The 17365-nt window shown below is 46.0% G+C and overlaps 1 protein-coding gene across 5 annotated transcripts in view; it reads left to right on the plus strand.

The window, feature by feature from the left end:
- LOC139536597 (receptor tyrosine-protein kinase erbB-3-like) overlaps nucleotides 1-17349 on the plus strand; it is a 39801-nt gene extending 22452 nt beyond the window's left edge. Inside the window, exons 15-28 of one of the 5 annotated variants that reach the window (XR_011667336.1) lie at nucleotides 265-419; nucleotides 591-644; nucleotides 788-929; nucleotides 1081-1200; nucleotides 1370-1468; nucleotides 2207-2392; nucleotides 4217-4372; nucleotides 4644-4719; nucleotides 4859-5005; nucleotides 12630-12727; nucleotides 12965-13132; nucleotides 13328-13387; nucleotides 15163-15317; nucleotides 15601-15735. Coding sequence is in view for 4 of the 5 variants with exons in the window: in XM_071337248.1 (XP_071193349.1) it covers nucleotides 265-419; nucleotides 591-644; nucleotides 788-929; nucleotides 1081-1200; nucleotides 1370-1468; nucleotides 2207-2392; nucleotides 4217-4372; nucleotides 4644-4719; nucleotides 4859-5005; nucleotides 12630-12727; nucleotides 12965-13132; nucleotides 13328-13387; nucleotides 15041-15317; nucleotides 15601-16490 (2628 nt within the window). In the remaining variant the exon portion in view is untranslated. Of the gene's footprint in view, nucleotides 1-264; nucleotides 420-590; nucleotides 645-787; nucleotides 930-1080; nucleotides 1201-1369; nucleotides 1469-2206; nucleotides 2393-4216; nucleotides 4373-4643; nucleotides 4720-4858; nucleotides 5006-12629; nucleotides 12728-12950; nucleotides 13133-13327; nucleotides 13388-15040; nucleotides 15318-15600 lie in introns of those variants that run through there. The other 4 variants (XM_071337248.1, XM_071337249.1, XM_071337251.1 and 1 more) reach the window with 4 other exon arrangements.
- The last annotated feature ends 16 nt before the right edge of the window (nucleotides 17350-17365 follow it).

Here is a 17365-nt window from a genome sequence, read left to right on the forward strand (position 1 = left end):
CCCACAGACCTCTCTCAAAGCATCTGAAAAAGACAGTTCTATGAGCTCAGAGTGATCAGTTGAAAAGTGTCTCTCAAAGTTCTCAGGACTATCCGAAATGTAGTGCTTCACTGCCACCTTGTGGATAATATTTTGGACCACAATTACATGGATATTGTCAACTGTCTCCATCTCTCTATCCCTCTCTCCCCCTCTCTCTCTCCGCGCGCTTGCTCGCTCTCTTTCCTTCTTTCTCCCTCTCACTCTCTCACTTTCTCTCTGCAGGGAGCTAATGAGTGTGTGGTGTGTGCCAGTCTGAGGGACGGTCCTCACTGTGTGTCCTCATGCCCTGAAGGAGTGATGGGGGAGAAGGGTCTCATCTTTAAATACTCCAACCAGCAGAGACGCTGTGAGCCCTGCCACCTCAACTGCACCCAGGGGTGAGAGATGAGTTAGAGAATGAGGGAGTGTGTGTGTGTGTGTGTGTGTGTGTGTGTGTGTGTGTGTGTGTGTGTGTGTGTGTGTGTGTGTGTGTGTGTGTGTGTGTGTGTGTGTGTGTGTGTGTGTGTGTGTGTGTGTGTGTTAAATATCTCTCTGCTCTGTGTTTTCAGTTGCTCAGGCCCAGGAATTGGGGACTGTTTGGACTCCACCAGATTAACTGATGGGTGAGTGTAGTTTCTATATTTTTTTCTACCTGTCACTGACAACCTGATTTCTCCTCACTGTAAGTTTTGTTTAGTCTAGAACGTAGCATTATTCATTATTGTATATCAGGTGCTGATTGGCTGATACATGTGTCTCTTTCCAGCCAATCCATTACAGGAATTGTTTTGGGAGTTTTGGCAGCAGTTATAGTGGGCTTCTCCATCTTTGTGATGAGTGTTCTGTACCGCAGAGGTCTTGCCATCCGGCGCAAGAGAGCCATGAGGCGATACCTGGAGAGTGGAGAGGTGAGGTGGGAGGGGATGGTGTGTGTGTGTGTCTGTGAGAGAGAGTAAGAGAGCCAGAGCGAGAGAGAGAGAATTAGGATCTCTTAATAAGAGTATGTGTAGTCTATTGTCTTGATATGTGTCAATATTAATTGTGTGCATGTGTCTGTAGAGTTTTGAGCCTTTGGACCCTGGTGAGAAAGTGGTCAAAGTTCATGCCAGGATCCTGAAGGTCACTGAACTCCGTAAGATCAAGCTACTGGGCACCGGTGTGTTTGGCTCCGTCCACAAGGTGTTTACATCATCAACCGTCGCCCTCTTAAAGCCCCTATTATCATCATCACCCTGCACCTCTCTGATTTTCCCGTAGGCCTTACATGTATTGTGCTACTTACCTTACTTGTCTTCGTTTCATTGTGAGGTAACCCCTCTCCCCCTCTCCTTTCCTCCATATTTCTCAGGGCATTTGGATTCCTGAGGGAGACTCAGTGAAGATCCCTGTGGCCATAAAGACTATTCATGATCGAATGGGGCAAAATACCTTCCATGAGATCACAGAGGTAAGAAAACACTCTCACATGCCCACTCTCAAGAACCCCTGCCCCTTAAAGCATACTGACCTGATACCCACTTATCTTGACTCTTGCTACACCCCACCGACAAACATCACTGTTGCAGTTGTTAATATGTATGTTATTACCCCCCCACAGTCTATCCTCTGCCTCCACCCCAATGGACATTTATTTATTCATCACAGCTACAGTTGTTATGATGTACAGTACCAGTCAAAAGTTTGGACACACCTACTCATTCCACAAATTAACTTTTAACAAGGCACACCTGTTAATTGAAATGCATTCCAGGTGACTACTTCATGAAGCTGGTTGAGAGAATTCCAAGAGTACGCAAAGCTGTCATCAAGGCAAAGGGTGGCTACTTTGAAGAATATAAAATATATTTAGATTTTTTAACACATTTTTGGTTACTACATGATTCCATGTGTTATTTCCTAGTTTTGATGTCTTCACTATTATTCTACAATGTATAAAATAATAAAAATAAAGAAAAACCCTTGAATGAGTAGGTGTGTCCAAACTTTTGACTTGTACTGTATATAGGGCTATTTATATTGATATTGTTGTTTTTTATTACCATTTCATTATTTTATTTCACTTAGTTCTGCATGTTGGAGCTCGAGGCCTAGGATTTTCACTTTACGCTGCAATCACACCTGCAACCCTGTACATGTAACTATTAAACACTGAATCTCTGAGATTTTTTTCTGATAACCCCTGCAGCACATGATGGTGATGGGTAGCTTGGACCACCAGTATATCGTCAGGCTCTTAGGTGTCTGTCCAGGTGCTAGTCTCCAGCTGGTCACCCAGCTAAGCAATCAGGGGTCCTTACTGGAGCACATCAGGCACCACAGGGACAGCCTGGACCCACAGAGGCTGCTCAACTGGTGTGTGCAGATTGCCAAGGTGAGATACCATGTGTGTGTGTGGTTGGTTGGTTGGGTGAGTGATTATGTACATTGCCATCAGAAAGTATTCACACCACTTTACTTTTTCCATATTTTGTTGTGTTACAGCCTAATTTTTTTTACAAATTAATTAATAGTGAAAATCTGATATGTCTTGGGTAAATAAGTATTCAACCTCTTTGTTATGGCAAGCATAAAAACGTACAGGAAAAAGTTGCTTAAAAAGTCACATAAGTTGCATGGACTCACACTGTGTGCAATAATAGTGGTTAACATGATTTTTTTAATGACTACCCCATCTCTGTACGCCACACATACAATTATCTCTAAGTTCCCTCAGTCAAAGTACATTTCAACCACAGATTCAACCACAAAGAACAGGGAGGTTTTCCAATGCTTCGCAAAGAAGGGCAACAATCTTTTAAAATTAATTACGCTTTAGATGGTGTATCAATATACCCAGTCACTACAAAAATGCAGGCGTCCTTCATAACTCAGTTACCGGAGAGGAAGGAAAAATGGCTCTGGGATTTCACTATGAGGCCAATGGTGATTTTAAAACAGTTAAATGGCTGTGATAATTTTTTTACTTTTTTAAAATTTAACCTTTATTTAGCTAGGCAAGTCAGTTAAGAACAAATTCTTATTTACAATGACAGCCTATACTGGCCAAACCCGGACGACGCTGGGCCAATTGTGCGCCGCCCTTTGGGACTACCAATCACGCCAGTAACTAAGGAAGGATCAATAACATTGTAGTTACTCCACAATACTAACCTAAATGGCAGAGTGAAAAGAAGGAAGCTTGTATAAAATAAAAAATATTCCAAAACATGCATCCTGTTTGCAATAAGGTAATAAAGTAATACTGCAAAAAATGTGACAAAGAAATGAACTTTTTGTCCTGAATACAAAGCGTTATGTTTCGAGAAAATCCAACACATAATCACTGAGTACCACTCTTCATATTTTCAAGCATGGTGGTGGCTGCATCATGTTTTGAGTATTTTTCAGAGGAATAATGTATGTTAGTATTACGTGATTGCTGTATTTATTTTTTTGATAAACTAGGGACTAGGACTAGGGAGGACTAAGGAGTTATTTAGGATAAAATGAAACAGAATAGAGCTAAGCACAGGCAAAATACTAGAGTAAATCCTCGTTCAGTCTGCTATACACCAGACATTGGGTGACAAATTCACATTTCAGCAGGACAATAACCTGAAACACAAGGTCAAATATATACTGGAGTTGCTTACCAAGACAACATTGAATGTTCCTGAGTGGCCTAGTTACCGTTACTTAAATCGGATTGAAAACCAATGGCAAGACTTGAAAATGTCTGTCTAGCAATGATCAACTACCAACTTGACAGAGCTTGAAGAATGTATTTATTGCAAATATTGTACAATCCAGGTATTGAAAGCTCTTGGTCTTATCCAGAAACACTCACAGCTGTAACCGCTGCCATAGGTAATTCTAATCATTGAATTTTTCTTCCACTTTGACATTACAGAGGATTGATTGTGTGTCGATTGTTGTCAAAAGAAAGGACAATTAAATACATTTTAATCCCACTTTGTAACTTAACAACATTTGTCAAATGTCAAGTGTGTGAATACTTTCTGAAGGCACTGTATATGACAGAAGTGTATGTGATAAAGGTGTGTGTGTGTGTGTGTGTGTGTGTGTGTGTGTGTGTGTGTGTGTGTGTGTGTGTGTGTGTGTGTGTGTGTGTGTGTGTGTGTGTGTGTGTGTGTGTGTGTGTGTGTGATTGATTGATTGTGTATGTGACCGAGGTGTGTGTGCTCTCCCCTGTCAGGGTATGTACTATCTGGAGGAACACATGATGGTCCACAGAAACCTGGCAGCCCGTAACGTGCTCCTGAAGAGTGACTACATGGTCCAGATCTCTGACTACGGCATCACAGACCTGCTCTACCCCGATGACAAAAAGTACTTCTACAATGAGGTGAAAGTGTGTTGAATTCCTCGTTAGGTCACATGGAAAAACTAAACATGGATAATGTCTCAGCCTATTATTTATCTTTTGCTCAAAATTGGCTAGAAGCATCTGCTGTCATTTGTCTTAAGTGAGATGTTGACTAGCTAAATGCCCTGTTTCTATACGTGTTTTGTATTGCTGCCATGAACACTAACTAATATATGTTTTTTTCCAATGGCCACAGGCTTTGAACTTGATGTAATTCATGGTGACATAGTTCCCTGTCTTGTCTCTCTCACCACAGACGGCCATTAAATGGATGGCTCTGGAGAGCATCTTGTTCCGCAGATACACACATCAAAGTGATGTCTGGAGCTATGGTGAGTCACTGTGTGTTTGTGTGTGGGTTTCATGTGCTTTTATAGACTTTTATATCAATGGTAAGTAAGTTCAAAGTACTTGTGTGTATGTTGAGTTACTATAATTTTACAGTGTCTATTATATTTCTCCGTCTTGCAGGAGTGACAGTGTGGGAGATGATGTCATACGGGGCGGAGCCCTACTCGGCGATGCGTCCACAAGAAGTGCCAGACCTTCTGGAGAAGGGCGAGCGTCTTTCCCAGCCACCCATCTGCACCATAGATGTCTACATGGTCATGGTCAAGTGTGAGTGACCACCCTCTCTCCTTCACCCTCAATACCAATATACCTAGTTATCCCTCTACCCACTCTGCCGAAGAAACAGTGGTAACTCCCGGGTGCTGTTATCTACTGTGAGCAAGCTCCTCCAACCTGTGAACAATTTTTCTACCTCAGCCTCCCCAGAAAGGTGCAATCAATACCTGTGCTTCTTCCAAAGCAAAATTTAAAACATGAATAACACCATCCTGCCCTCTCCAGCCCCAGTAGTTGAGCTACTGAGTCCTACCCTCCCTGAGTCAAGGTTCTCCACCTTCACCACAGTCACTGCAGCTGATGTAGTCAAGCTGGTTAGGACAATGAAGCCCACCACTTGCTGACTTGACCCTATCACCACCTCCCTTGTGACGACCTGCTTACTTGCTCTGGAGCCTTTCTTCACAGAAATGATCAACAAGTTTATTACCACTGGATGTTTTCCTCAGCTCAAACTGGCCGCAGTCACACCAGTACTTAAAAAGCTTGGATCTGACCCTGACAACCTACAGAACTACAGGCCTATTTCCAACCTGCCCTTCCTGAGTAAGCTGTTTCTGGCCCACTCCAAAACCATCTGGCCACTTACAACCTACTTGAGCCCTTCCAGTTGGGTTTCAGAGCTAGACACAGCACTGAGACTGCCATGGTAATGGTCACTAATGACCTTCTCATGAATGCTGACTCTGGGGCTGCCAGCATCCTCATACTGCTGGACCTCGGTGCAGCACTCAACACGGTCAGCCACACCATCCTGCTAAACTGCATGGAGAAGCCCCTTGGCCTGTCAGACACTGTCCTGAACTTGTTCAGGTCCTATCTCACTGATCGCTACAAGTTTGTAGCCATTGGCCCTAGTAGGTCACACACAGTTGTAGTCCAACAGGGGGTGCCTCAAGTGCTAGTGCTGGTTATGTTTATTTAATTTTTACGTATTTTTGGGAGGGGAGTTGAGGTGAGGAGGACGATTATTTAAGATACTGTTTAAAGAGGTAGGGTTTCAGATATTTTTGGAAGATGGGCAGGGACTCTGTTGTCCTAGCTTCAGGGGGAAGCTGGTTCCACCATTGGGGTGCCAGGACAGAGAGGAGCTTGGAGCCGGAGCTTCCCAAGAGACCTGAGGTGGCAGAATGGAGTGCTCAGGTTGGGGTGTAGGGTTTGAGCATAACCTGAAGGTAGGAAGCGGCAGATCCTCTTGCTATTCCGTAGGCAAGTACCATGGTCTTGTAGTGGATGCGAGCTTCAACTGCAAGCCAGTGGAGTGTGTGTAGGAGTGGGGTGATATGAGAGAACTTGGGAAGGTTGAAAACCAGGCAGGCTGCAGCGTTCTGCAGGGGTTTGATGGCACAAGCGGGGAGTCCAGACAACAGTGAGTTTCAGTAGTCTAGACAGGAGAGGACAAGTGCCTTGATTAGGACCTGCGGCGCTTCCTGTGTGAGGTAGGGTCGTACTCTATGGATGTTGTAGAGCATGAACCTGCAGGAGCAGGTCAATGCTTGGCTGTTTGCAGAGAATGACAGGGGGTTGTCCAGGGTCACGCCAAGGTTCTTTGCACTGTGATGGCGACACTGTGGAGTTGTCAACCTTGATGGAGAGGTCTTTGAGCGGGGAGATCTTCCTCGGGAGGAAGAGCAGTTCCGTCTTGTTGAGATTGAGCCTGTGTGGGCCGACATCCAAGTTGAGATATCTGCCAGGCACGCAGAGATGCGTGTCGCCACCTGGGTGTCAGAAGGGGGGAAGGAGAAAATTAGTTGAGTATCATCCTCATAACAATGATAGGAGACACCATGTGAGGATATGACGGAGCCGAGTGACTTGGTGTATAGAGAGAAGAGGAGAGGGCCTAGAACCGAGCCCTGGGGGACACCTTTAGTGAGACTACGTGGTGCAGACACAGATCCTCTCCACGTCACCTTGTAGGGTAGTTCTGTGTGAGTGAGATCAGTGGACTCAATAGGCTGAGTGAATGATTAGTTGATGTCGTCAACCTTTTTCTCAAAGTGGTTGACAAAGTCGTCCGCAGAGAGAGGGGGGAGGGGGAGGGGGTAGTGGATTAAGCAGGAAGAAGAAGGTGGAAAAGAGGGTTAGAGGCAGAATCTTGAAATGTAGAGTGGCTTTAGCAGCAAATACAGAGGAAGAGAAGGTAGAGAGGAGGGAGTGAAAGGATTAGTTTAGTTTCCTCCATTTTCGCTCAGCTGCCCGCAGCCCTGTCCTGTAAACTCGCAATGAGTCACTCAGCCACGGAACAGGAGGTGAAGGCAGAGCCAGCCGGGAGGAAAGGGGACAGCGCGAGTCATAGGATGCGGAAAGGGAGGAGAGTAGGGATGAAGAGGCAGAATCAGGAGACAGGAGGGAGAAGGATTTAGCAGAATGGAGAGATTATAGGATAGAAGAGGAGAGAGTAGTTGAAAAGAGAGAGAGAGAGCGAAGATTGCGACGGCGCATGACCATCTGGGTAGGGGCTGTGGTTAGGGTTGGAGGAAAGAGAGACGAAAACAGAGTTGGAAAGAAATTAATTGAAGGCAGACGTTGGGAGGTTGAAGTCGCCAAGTACGAAGAGCGGCGAGCCATCGTCAGGAAATTAGCTTATCAAGGTGTCAAGCTCATTGAGGAACTTTCCAAGGGCACCTGGTGGGCAATGGATTACAATAATGTTAAGTTTGAGTGGACAAGTAACAGTGACATTATGGAATTCAAATGAGGAGATGGAAAATCTCCACTTAGGAGAAATGAGTAGACCTGTGACACCACCGTGATGACCAGATGCTCTCGGACTATGAGAGAAAACATAGTCAGATGATGAAAGAGCAGCTGGAGTAGCAGTGTTCTCTGGGGTGATCCATGTCTCCGCCAGTGCCAAAAAGTCAAAGGACTGAAGGGCAGCATAGGCTTTAGATTAACTCGGTCTTCATGACCGCAGATTGGCAGTTCGAAACACTGCCAGAGACCTGGAATTCCACATGGGTTGTGCACGCAGGGTACACTAAATTAGAAAGTTTTTTTTATTCATATTTTTTTTTAATTCAGCACCCCTACTTCCAATGCCCACTGCACTCCTGGTCAGCTGCCTGCAGGACATCAGGGCATGGATGCAGTTGAGCTTCCTGCAGTTAAACTGCAAAAAGACAGAGGTCGTCCTGATTGGCACTCGCACTATCATCAACAACATCAGCAGCTACAGCCTCAATATTGATGGTGTCAAGGTCCTCCCCTCCAGTCAGGTTGACAACCTGGGTGTGATATTTGACAGTCAGCTCTCGTTTGATCCCCACATCAAGAGTATGACCAAAGTTTTTAATATGTCCATTTACGGAACATTGCCAGGTGTCACGGCCGTCGTAAGAAGTAGACCAAAGCGCAACGTGGTGAGCGTACATATTCCTTTTATTTAGAAATGACGCAGACAAAAACAATAAACAATCCAAAACAACCGTGAAGTTAACTTCCCTCAAAGAAAGGAGGGAAAAGGGCTACCTAAGTATGGTTCCCAATCAGAGACAACGATAGACAGCTGTCCCTGATTGAGAACCATACCCGGCCAAAACATAGAAAAACTAAATCATAGAAAACAAAAACATAGAATCCCAGCCCAAATCACACCCTGACCAAACCAAATAGAAACATAAAAAGGCTCTCTAAGGTCAGGGCGTGACAGTACCCCCCCCCCCCCCCCAAGGTGCGGACTCCGGCCGCAAAACCTGAACCTATAGGGGAGGGTCTGGGTGGGCATCTATCCGCGGTGGCGGCTCAGGTGCGGTACGCAGACCCCGCTCCACCACTGGCTCACTCTCTGGTGCTGGGACCCTCGTTGCGGGCCCCGGACTGGACACCCTCGTTGCGGACCCCGGGACTGGGCACCCTCGTTGCGGGCCCCGGACTGGGGACCCTCGTTGCGGGCCCCGGACTGGGCACCCTTGTTGCGGGCTCCGGACAGGGCACCCTCGTTGCGGGCCCCGGACTGGAGACCGTCGCTGGAGGCTCCGGACTGGAGGCCGACGCTGGAGGCTCCGGACTGGAGGCCGTCGTGGGAGGCTCCGGACTGGGGACCCTCGTTGCGGGCCCCGGACTGGGGACCATCGCTTGGGGCTCCGGACTGGAGACCGTCTCTGGAGGCTCCGGACTGGAGAACGTTGCTGGAGGCTCCGGACTGGGGACCGTTGCTGGAGGCTTCGTGCCATGGATCATCACTGGAGGCTTCTTGCCATGGATCATCACTGGAGGCTTCTTGCCATGGATCATCACTGGAGGCTTCGTGCCATGGATCATCACTGGAGGCTTCTTGCCATGAATCATCACTGGAGGCTTCTTGCCATGGATCATCACTGGAGGCTTCGTGCCATGGATCATCACTGGAGGCTTCGTGCCATGGATCATCACTGGAATCTTCTTGCCATGGATCATCACTGGAAGCTTCTTGCCATGGATCATCACTGGAGGCTTCGTGCCATGGATCATCACTGGAGGCTTCGTGCCATGGATCATCACTGGAGGCTTCGTGCCATGGATCATCACTGGAGGCTTCATGCCATGGATCATCACTGGAGGCTTCTTGCCATGGATCATCACTGAAGGCTTCGTGCCATGGATCATCACTGGATGCTTCATGCCATGGATCATCACTGGAGGCTTCTTGCCATGGATCATCACTGGAAGCTTCTTGCCATGGATCATCACTGGAGGCTTCTTGCCATGGATCATCACTGGAGTTTGTGCCATGGATCATCACTGGAAGCTTCTTGCCATGGATCATCACTGGAAGCTTCTTGCCATGGATCATCACTGGAAGCTTCTTGCCATGGATCATCACTGGAGGCTTCGTGCCATGGATCATCACTGGAGGCTTCGTGCCATGGATCATCACTGGAGTGTGGAGACGTATGGGCAGTCTGGTACGTGGAGCTGCCACAGGGCTCACCAGGCTGGGGAGACATACAGGAGGCCTGGTTCTGACAGCAGGCACAGGACTCACCAGGCTGGGGAGAAACATTCTGGAGGCCTGGTTCTGGGGGCAGGCACAGGACTCACCAGGCTGGGGAGACATACTGGAGGCCTGGTTCTTGGCAGAGGCACCGGATACACTGGGCCATGGAGGCGCACTGGAGGTCTCGAGCGTAGAGCCTGCACAACCCGTCCTGGCTGGATGCTCACCCTAGCCCGGCAGATGCGGGGAGCTGGGATGTAGCACACCGGGCTGTAAACGCGCACTGGAGACACCGTGCGCTCCACCGCATAACACGGTGCCTGACCAGTACGATGCTCGCCACAGTAAGCACGAGGATTTGGCTCAGGTCTCCAACCTGACTCAGCCAATCCCCTTGTGTGCCTCCCCCCAATTTGTTTTGGGGGGGGGGGGGGGGCTGCCTCTCGGGCTTCCTTGCTAGCCGTGTTCCCTCGTAACGCTGGGCCCCTTTACTCACTGCCTCCGCCTTCCTCAATCCTTCCACCTGCTCCCACGGCAGGCTATCCTTTCCGGCCAGGATCTCCTCCCATGTCCAGGATCCTTTGCCGTCCAGGATGTCCTCCCATGTCCAGTCTTCCTGAAAACGCTACTCCCCCTTACCGCGCTGCTTGGTCCTTTGGTGGTGGTGAAGTTCTGTCACGGCCGTCGTAAGAAGTAGACCAAAGCGCAGCGTAGTGAGCGTACATATTCCTTTTATTTAGAAATGACGCCGACAAAAACAATAAACAATCCAAAACAACCGTGAAGTTAACTTCCCACAAAGAAAGGAGGGAAAGGGCTACCTAAGTATGGTTCCCAATCAGAGACAACGATAGACAGCTGTCCCTGATTGAGAACCGTACCCAGCCAAAACATAGAAAACTAAATCATAGAAAACAAAAACATAGAATGCACACCCCAAATCACACCGTGACCAAACCAAATAGAGACATAAAAAGGCTCTCTAAGGTCAGGGCGTGAGACCAGGTTAAAACTTATTTGTGATAGGGAGCAGCATTTTCACTTTTGGATGAATTGCGTGCCCATAGTGAACTGCCTCCTACTCTGTCCCAGATGCAAATATATGCATATTATTATTACTATTGGATATAAAACACTCTGAAGTTTCTAAAACTGTTTGAATGATGTCTGTGAGTATAACAGAACTCATATGGCAGGCAAAGACCTGAGAAATATTCCAAACAGGAAGTGAGAATTCTGAGGCTGGTCAATGTTCAACTCATCGCCTTTTCAATTCCCTGTAAGATATGGATCTGTTTGCACTTCCTACGCCTTCCACTAGATGTCAACAGTCTGTAGAACGTGGAATGAAGCCTCTGCTGTGATGTTGAGCCGGATGGGAGGTGTTTCAGTCAGTGGTCTGACAGAATGCCAGTTCCTGGTCACGCGCGTTCCAAACGATATCGTCTTGCTTTCCATAACTTCTAGAGACACAAAGGAATTCTCCGGTTGGAACGTTATTGGATAGTTATGATAACAACATCCTGAAGATTTATTTTCTACTTAGTTTGACCAGTTTATTCAACCTGTTATATAACTTTTTGAAGTTTTCGTCTGAGTTCGCCTGCATCTGCGCGAGCGTTTGGACATGTGCACTAAACATGCTAACAAAAGTAGCTACTTAGACATAAGTAATGGACATTATCGAACAAAACAACGATTTATTGTGGAACTAGGATTCCTGGGAGTGCATTCTGATGAAGATTATCAAAGGTAAGGGAATATTTATGCTGTAATTTCGTATTTCTGTTGACTCCAACATGGCGGAGAAATGTTGTTATTTTTGAGCGCCGTCTCAGATTATTGCCTGGTGTGCTTTTTACGTAAAGTTTTTTTTAAATCTGACACAGCGGTTGCATTAAGAACAAGTGTATCTTTAATTCTATGTAAAATATGTGTCTTTCATCTAAGTTTATGATGAGTATTTCTGTTATTTGACGTGGCTCTCTGCAATTTCTCCGGATATTTTGGAGGCATTTCTGAACATGGCACCAATGTAAACTGAGATTTGTGGATATAAGTATGCACATTATCGAACAAAACATAAATGTATTGTGTAACATGATGTCCTATGAGTGTCATCTGATGAAGATCATCAAAGGTTAGTGATTAATTTTATCTCTTTCTGCTTTTTGTGACTACTGCTTTTTGCTGTGGCTATGTACTGAGCTAACATAATTGTTTGGTGTGCTTTCCCCGTAAATCCTGGATTCACAACATGTGTAGCTTTAATTTGGTGTCTTTCATGTGTGATTTCATGAAAGATTGATTTTTATAGTAATATATTTAAATTTGGCGCGCTACATTTTTTCTGGCTTTTGGCCAAGTGGGATGCTACCGTCCCACATATCCCAGAGAAGTTTTAAGACCTATGCGATCACAACCTGCAGCTGAGCAACTCCTACACGCCTTCATTTCATCCCGTCTGGACTATTCTAACACCCTTTTTGTTGGCGCATCTACCAGGTGCCTAAACAGGCTACAATATGTCCAGAACTGTGCTGCACATGTCCTCACCCACGTGTCCTTAGAGTACACTGGATGTATTACATTGAAATCATTAGTTTTGATCTGAAAGTATAGTTGATAAAGAATGCACAAACAACTGGCACTTTATTTTCAATGGGACTCACGTGGCGTTATTATAATTTACAGGCTGGATGATTGACGAGAATGTCCGTCCCACCTTCAAGGAACTGGCCAATGAGTTTACCAGAATGGCCAGGGACCCACCGAGGTACCTTGTGATCAAGGTAAGACAGAATGCCATCTTTGGAAGAAATCAGTTATCAGTAGCCCTACAAATCTAAATGCTAAGAATGTGCTTTTCCACTCCCAAATGCCAGTCATTACAGTCCAAAGACTGTGCTGTTTACTTAACAGTCACACTCTTGTTCATCCAAACCAAATGTCAGCTCATGAGGATAATAATGATGTTGTTGGAGAATTTGAAGATTATGATTATGATGACTGAAGTTGCATTCCACCAGGGGGAATGCAGCCCATCAGACTCTCCCTCAGATGTATCTCACCAACGAAGCACAAAGCTGGATGACATGGAGGCGGGGCAGGAGGACCAGGATGAGGACACCACGCCCCCTCTCTACCGGTCACAGGCCAGGAGTCTCTCGAGACTTTCAGGAATGGACAGTCACAGGGTGAGGGCTCATATGAGGCATCTCTCCATATTCATACACTACACAAGGAGCCACAAGTTTTTCCGGACGATGTGACCTATCTAGGAAAACCCCTGGCCCGTATCTATGTAACATGGGCAGAAAGAACCACCTTTTGGTTACCCTGTTTTCCTCTAATCCCCATCCTGTCCTGTCCCATTTCTGTATTCCCCTCAGGGTGTTCACAGCAGTCAGACTGGATACCTGCCTATGACCCCAGGACTGGATAACCCTCAGGTCAGTCACTGGAGATGAACCATGACCATTTTGCATACAAAGATACACTACCATTCAAAAGTTTGGGGTCACATAGAAATGTCCTTGTTTTTGGAAAGAAAAGCACATTTTTTGTCCATTTAAAATAACATCAAATTGATCAGAAATACAGTGTAGACATTGTTAATGTTGTAAATGACTATTGTAGCTGGAAACGGCAGATTTTTTCATGGAATATCTACATAGGCGTACAGAGGCCCATTATCAGCAACCATCACTCCTGTGTTCCAATGGCATGTTGTGTTAGCTAATCCAAGTTTATCATTTTAAAAGGCTAATTGTTCATTAGAAAACCATTTGCAATTATGTTAGCACAACTGAAAACTGTTGTTCTGATTAAAGAAGCAAATAAAACTGTCTGTCTTTAGACTAGTTGAGTATCTGGAGCATTATCATTTGTGGGTTCGATTACAGGCTCAAAATGGCCAGAAACAAAGACCTTTCTTCTGAAACTCGTCAGTCTATTCTTGTTCTGAGAAATGAAGGCTATTCCATGTGAGAAATTGCAAAGAAACTGAAGATCTCGTACAACGCTGTGTACTACTCCCTTCACAGAACAGCGCAAACGGACTCTAACCAGAACAGAAAGAGGAGTGGGAGGCCCCGGTGCACAACTGAGCAAGAGGACAAGTACATTAGAGTGTCTAGTTTGAGAAACAGACACCTCACAAGTCCTCAACTGACAGCTTCATTAAATAGTACCCGCAAAACACCAGTCTCAATGTCAACAGTTTTTTTTTTCTTTTTTTCTTTTTTCTTTGCAACTCTGCCTAGAAGGCCAGCATCCCGGAGTCGCCTCTTCACTGTTGACATTGAGACTGGTGTTTTGCGGGTACTATTTAATGAAGCTGTCAGTTGAGGACTTGTGAGGCGTCTGTTTCTCAAACTAGACACTCTAATGTACTTGTCCTCTTGCTCAGTTGTGCACCGGGGCCTCCCACTACTCTTTCTGTTCTGGTTAGAACCAGTTGCGCTGTTCTGTGAAGGGAGTAGTACACAGCGTTGTACGAGATCTTCAGTTTCTTGGCAATTGCTCGCATGGATAGCCTTCATTTCTCAGAACAAAAATAGACTGACGAGTTTCAGAAGAAAGGTCTTTGTTTCTGGCCATTTTGAGCCTGTAATTGAACCCACAAATGATAATGCTCCAGATACTCAACTAGTCTAAAGACAGACAGTTTTATTGCTTCTTTAATCAGAACAACAGTTTTCAGCTGTGCTAACATAATTGCAAAAGGGTTTTCTAATGATCAATTAGCCTTTTAAAATTATAAACTTGGATTAGCTAACACAACGTGCCATTGGAACACAGGAGTGATGGTTGCTGATAATAGGCCTCTGTACGCCTATGTAGATATTCCATAACAAATCTGCCGTTTCCAGCTACAATAGTCATTTACAACATTAACAATGTCTACACTGTATTTCTGATCAATTTGATGTTATTTTAATGGACATTTTTTTAAATTTTCTTTCCAAAAACAAGAACATTTCTAATTGACTCCAAACTTTTGAACAGTAGTGTACATGAAAACGTGAACATGCTAACACATCTTCCACCCTATATCAATCCTATAGGATTGATCACTCATATTGCATTATACCCCTGTATAGATGGTGTGGCCGTCAGCGTCCCGCTCTCGCCTCAATTCCGCCCGCACCATGTCAGAGAGTTCTGAAGGGCGGGGCACTGTGGTAGAGCTGGAGATGAGCGAATACTTTTTATTGTCTGGCAGCATGCGGAGAAAGCGGCATCGGGAGGACAGTGCCTACATGTCCCAGAGGGACAGCATGTCAGGGGGGCCATCTGAGACCCCCTCCCCTGACACAGAGGGGGATAAGGACCAGAGTGGATACATGCTCCCCGGACTGGGTGACAGCCCAGAGAGAGGTGATATACCAGAGATAGATGACGGAAACCAACATACCACACAATATGCATAGAAACATCTATCTTTGAGTTTCTGTCTGTTGAACATATTGCATTTATGAATGTTCATTAAGCCATATAAAAAGTGTATATGGTTTTGCATGACGTGTTTGGGGATGGTTGCATGGTATTGTTATAACTCTGAGTATATGAATGTCACTATTAATTGCAAGAGTACTCAGATCATTTCAGATCTCTGGATCACCTTACTCACTCCTTTTTCTCTTGTCACTCTTCTCCACAGAGACCCTACTGTTTAGCTCCCAGGTCACCCTGCCTCGCGGGAAGACGTCCAAGGTCTCCTCATACCCATCAGGACCCTCGGAGGACCATGACAGTGCCTGTGAGGAATATGAGTACATGAACAAACAGGCGTCCATTATGTATCTCTCCCCCAGGCAGCAACCTGTACATTCCAAAGATGGCCCACAGCGGCTGAAGATGAACAAGAGGCAATGCTCTTCTGTGCCGGACACAGAGTACTCAAAGTGCATGGGGCACAGGACATCAGCTGGGGAGAACAGGGGAGGCCAAACCAAGAATGAAGAACACCAGGACTATGAATTCCCTGCTCTCAACTCTGATTCAGACAACACAGAGCAACGGGGCTCTGTTGATATGGAATACAAGTACATGGATATTCTAAGTGTTGGACCAGAGGCCAGTGAAAGACCAGACGATCCCCCAACACGAGATGTCCCGCATCCTGGAGCTACGCCTAAACAGTGGATGAGAGGTGAGAGAGAGGTGGAGGAAGAGGAGGACGACGAATACGTAGTAGAATACGTAGAAGAGGACGACTATCAATACACTAACAGGCAGCCCAAGCTGCGGCACGCTCTGCGAGGCAGGGAGGGTCTGAGGATGCAAGGAGGAGGAGAGGGAGAGGTGGATGAGTACGAGGACATGGATTCCCTGGCCGCCCCTGGAGCTGGGGACCCAGTGGAGTACGAGAATGTGCAGAGAGAAGGTGAAGGTGCAGTGGGAGGCATGGGGGGTCAGCACACAGGGATGGGGGCATTTGTAAAAGTGCGTGCAGGGGTAGGGGAGCCTAGTGGCGGAGATTGCTCCTTTGACAATCCAGACTACTGGCAGAGCAGGTTGTTCCTGAAGCTTAACGCTGTGAACACATAGGGAAGTGGACCTCCCTCACTGGCGCTGAAGAGGATAGACGCCTCTGTAGCTCTTCCATGCCAATTGAAATCAATGAAGGACCAGGGGAGGGGAGAAAGCCATCCAATATTAAAAAATATGTGTGGCATGTTTATAACTATATTTTATTTTATGTTTTTTTAACCACGTTTTCTCCCCAATTTCGTGCTATCCAATTGGTAGTTACAGTCTTGTCTCATCGCTGCAACTCCTGTACGGACTCGGGAGAGGCGAAGGTCGAGAGCTGTGCGTCCACCGAAACACAACCCAACCAAGCCACACTGCTTCTTGACACAATGCCCACTTAACCCGGAAGCCAGCCGCACCAATGTGTCGGAGGAAACACTGTGCACCTAGCGACCGTGTCAACATGCACTGCACCTGGCCCGCCACAGGAGTTGCTAGTGCGCGATGGGACAAGGACATCCCTGCCGACCATACCCTCCCCTAACCCGGACGACGCTGGGCCTATTGTGTGCCGCCTCATGGGTCTCCCGGTAAAGGCCAGCTGCGACAGAGTCTGGACTCGAACCCAGAATCTCTATGTTTGTATCTTTAATGTGTCTGTTACAGGTTTACATTGATCATGTTTTTATCCATAATAACATAAGCTTTGGGATGTTTTCTTTCTGTATTACAAGTGGAAGGCACTGTGAGTGAGGGAGGCACTAAATGAAATGGCCAGATTACAAGCTTTGTATTTGTGTTTACTTATAAGAAGAAAAATAATATTTGTACAATGTCTTTTTTCACTTGTATTTTCATGTTTTGAATATGTTAATGTTACCTTTTAGTGATATTTTTTTAGCTTTTTTAAAATAATAAAAATCTTTGAAGAATGTACATAATAGTTTTTT

This window comes from Salvelinus alpinus, chromosome 12 (assembly GCF_045679555.1).
Source record: "Salvelinus alpinus chromosome 12, SLU_Salpinus.1, whole genome shotgun sequence".
NCBI classification, from domain to species: Eukaryota; Metazoa; Chordata; class Actinopteri; order Salmoniformes; family Salmonidae; genus Salvelinus; species Salvelinus alpinus.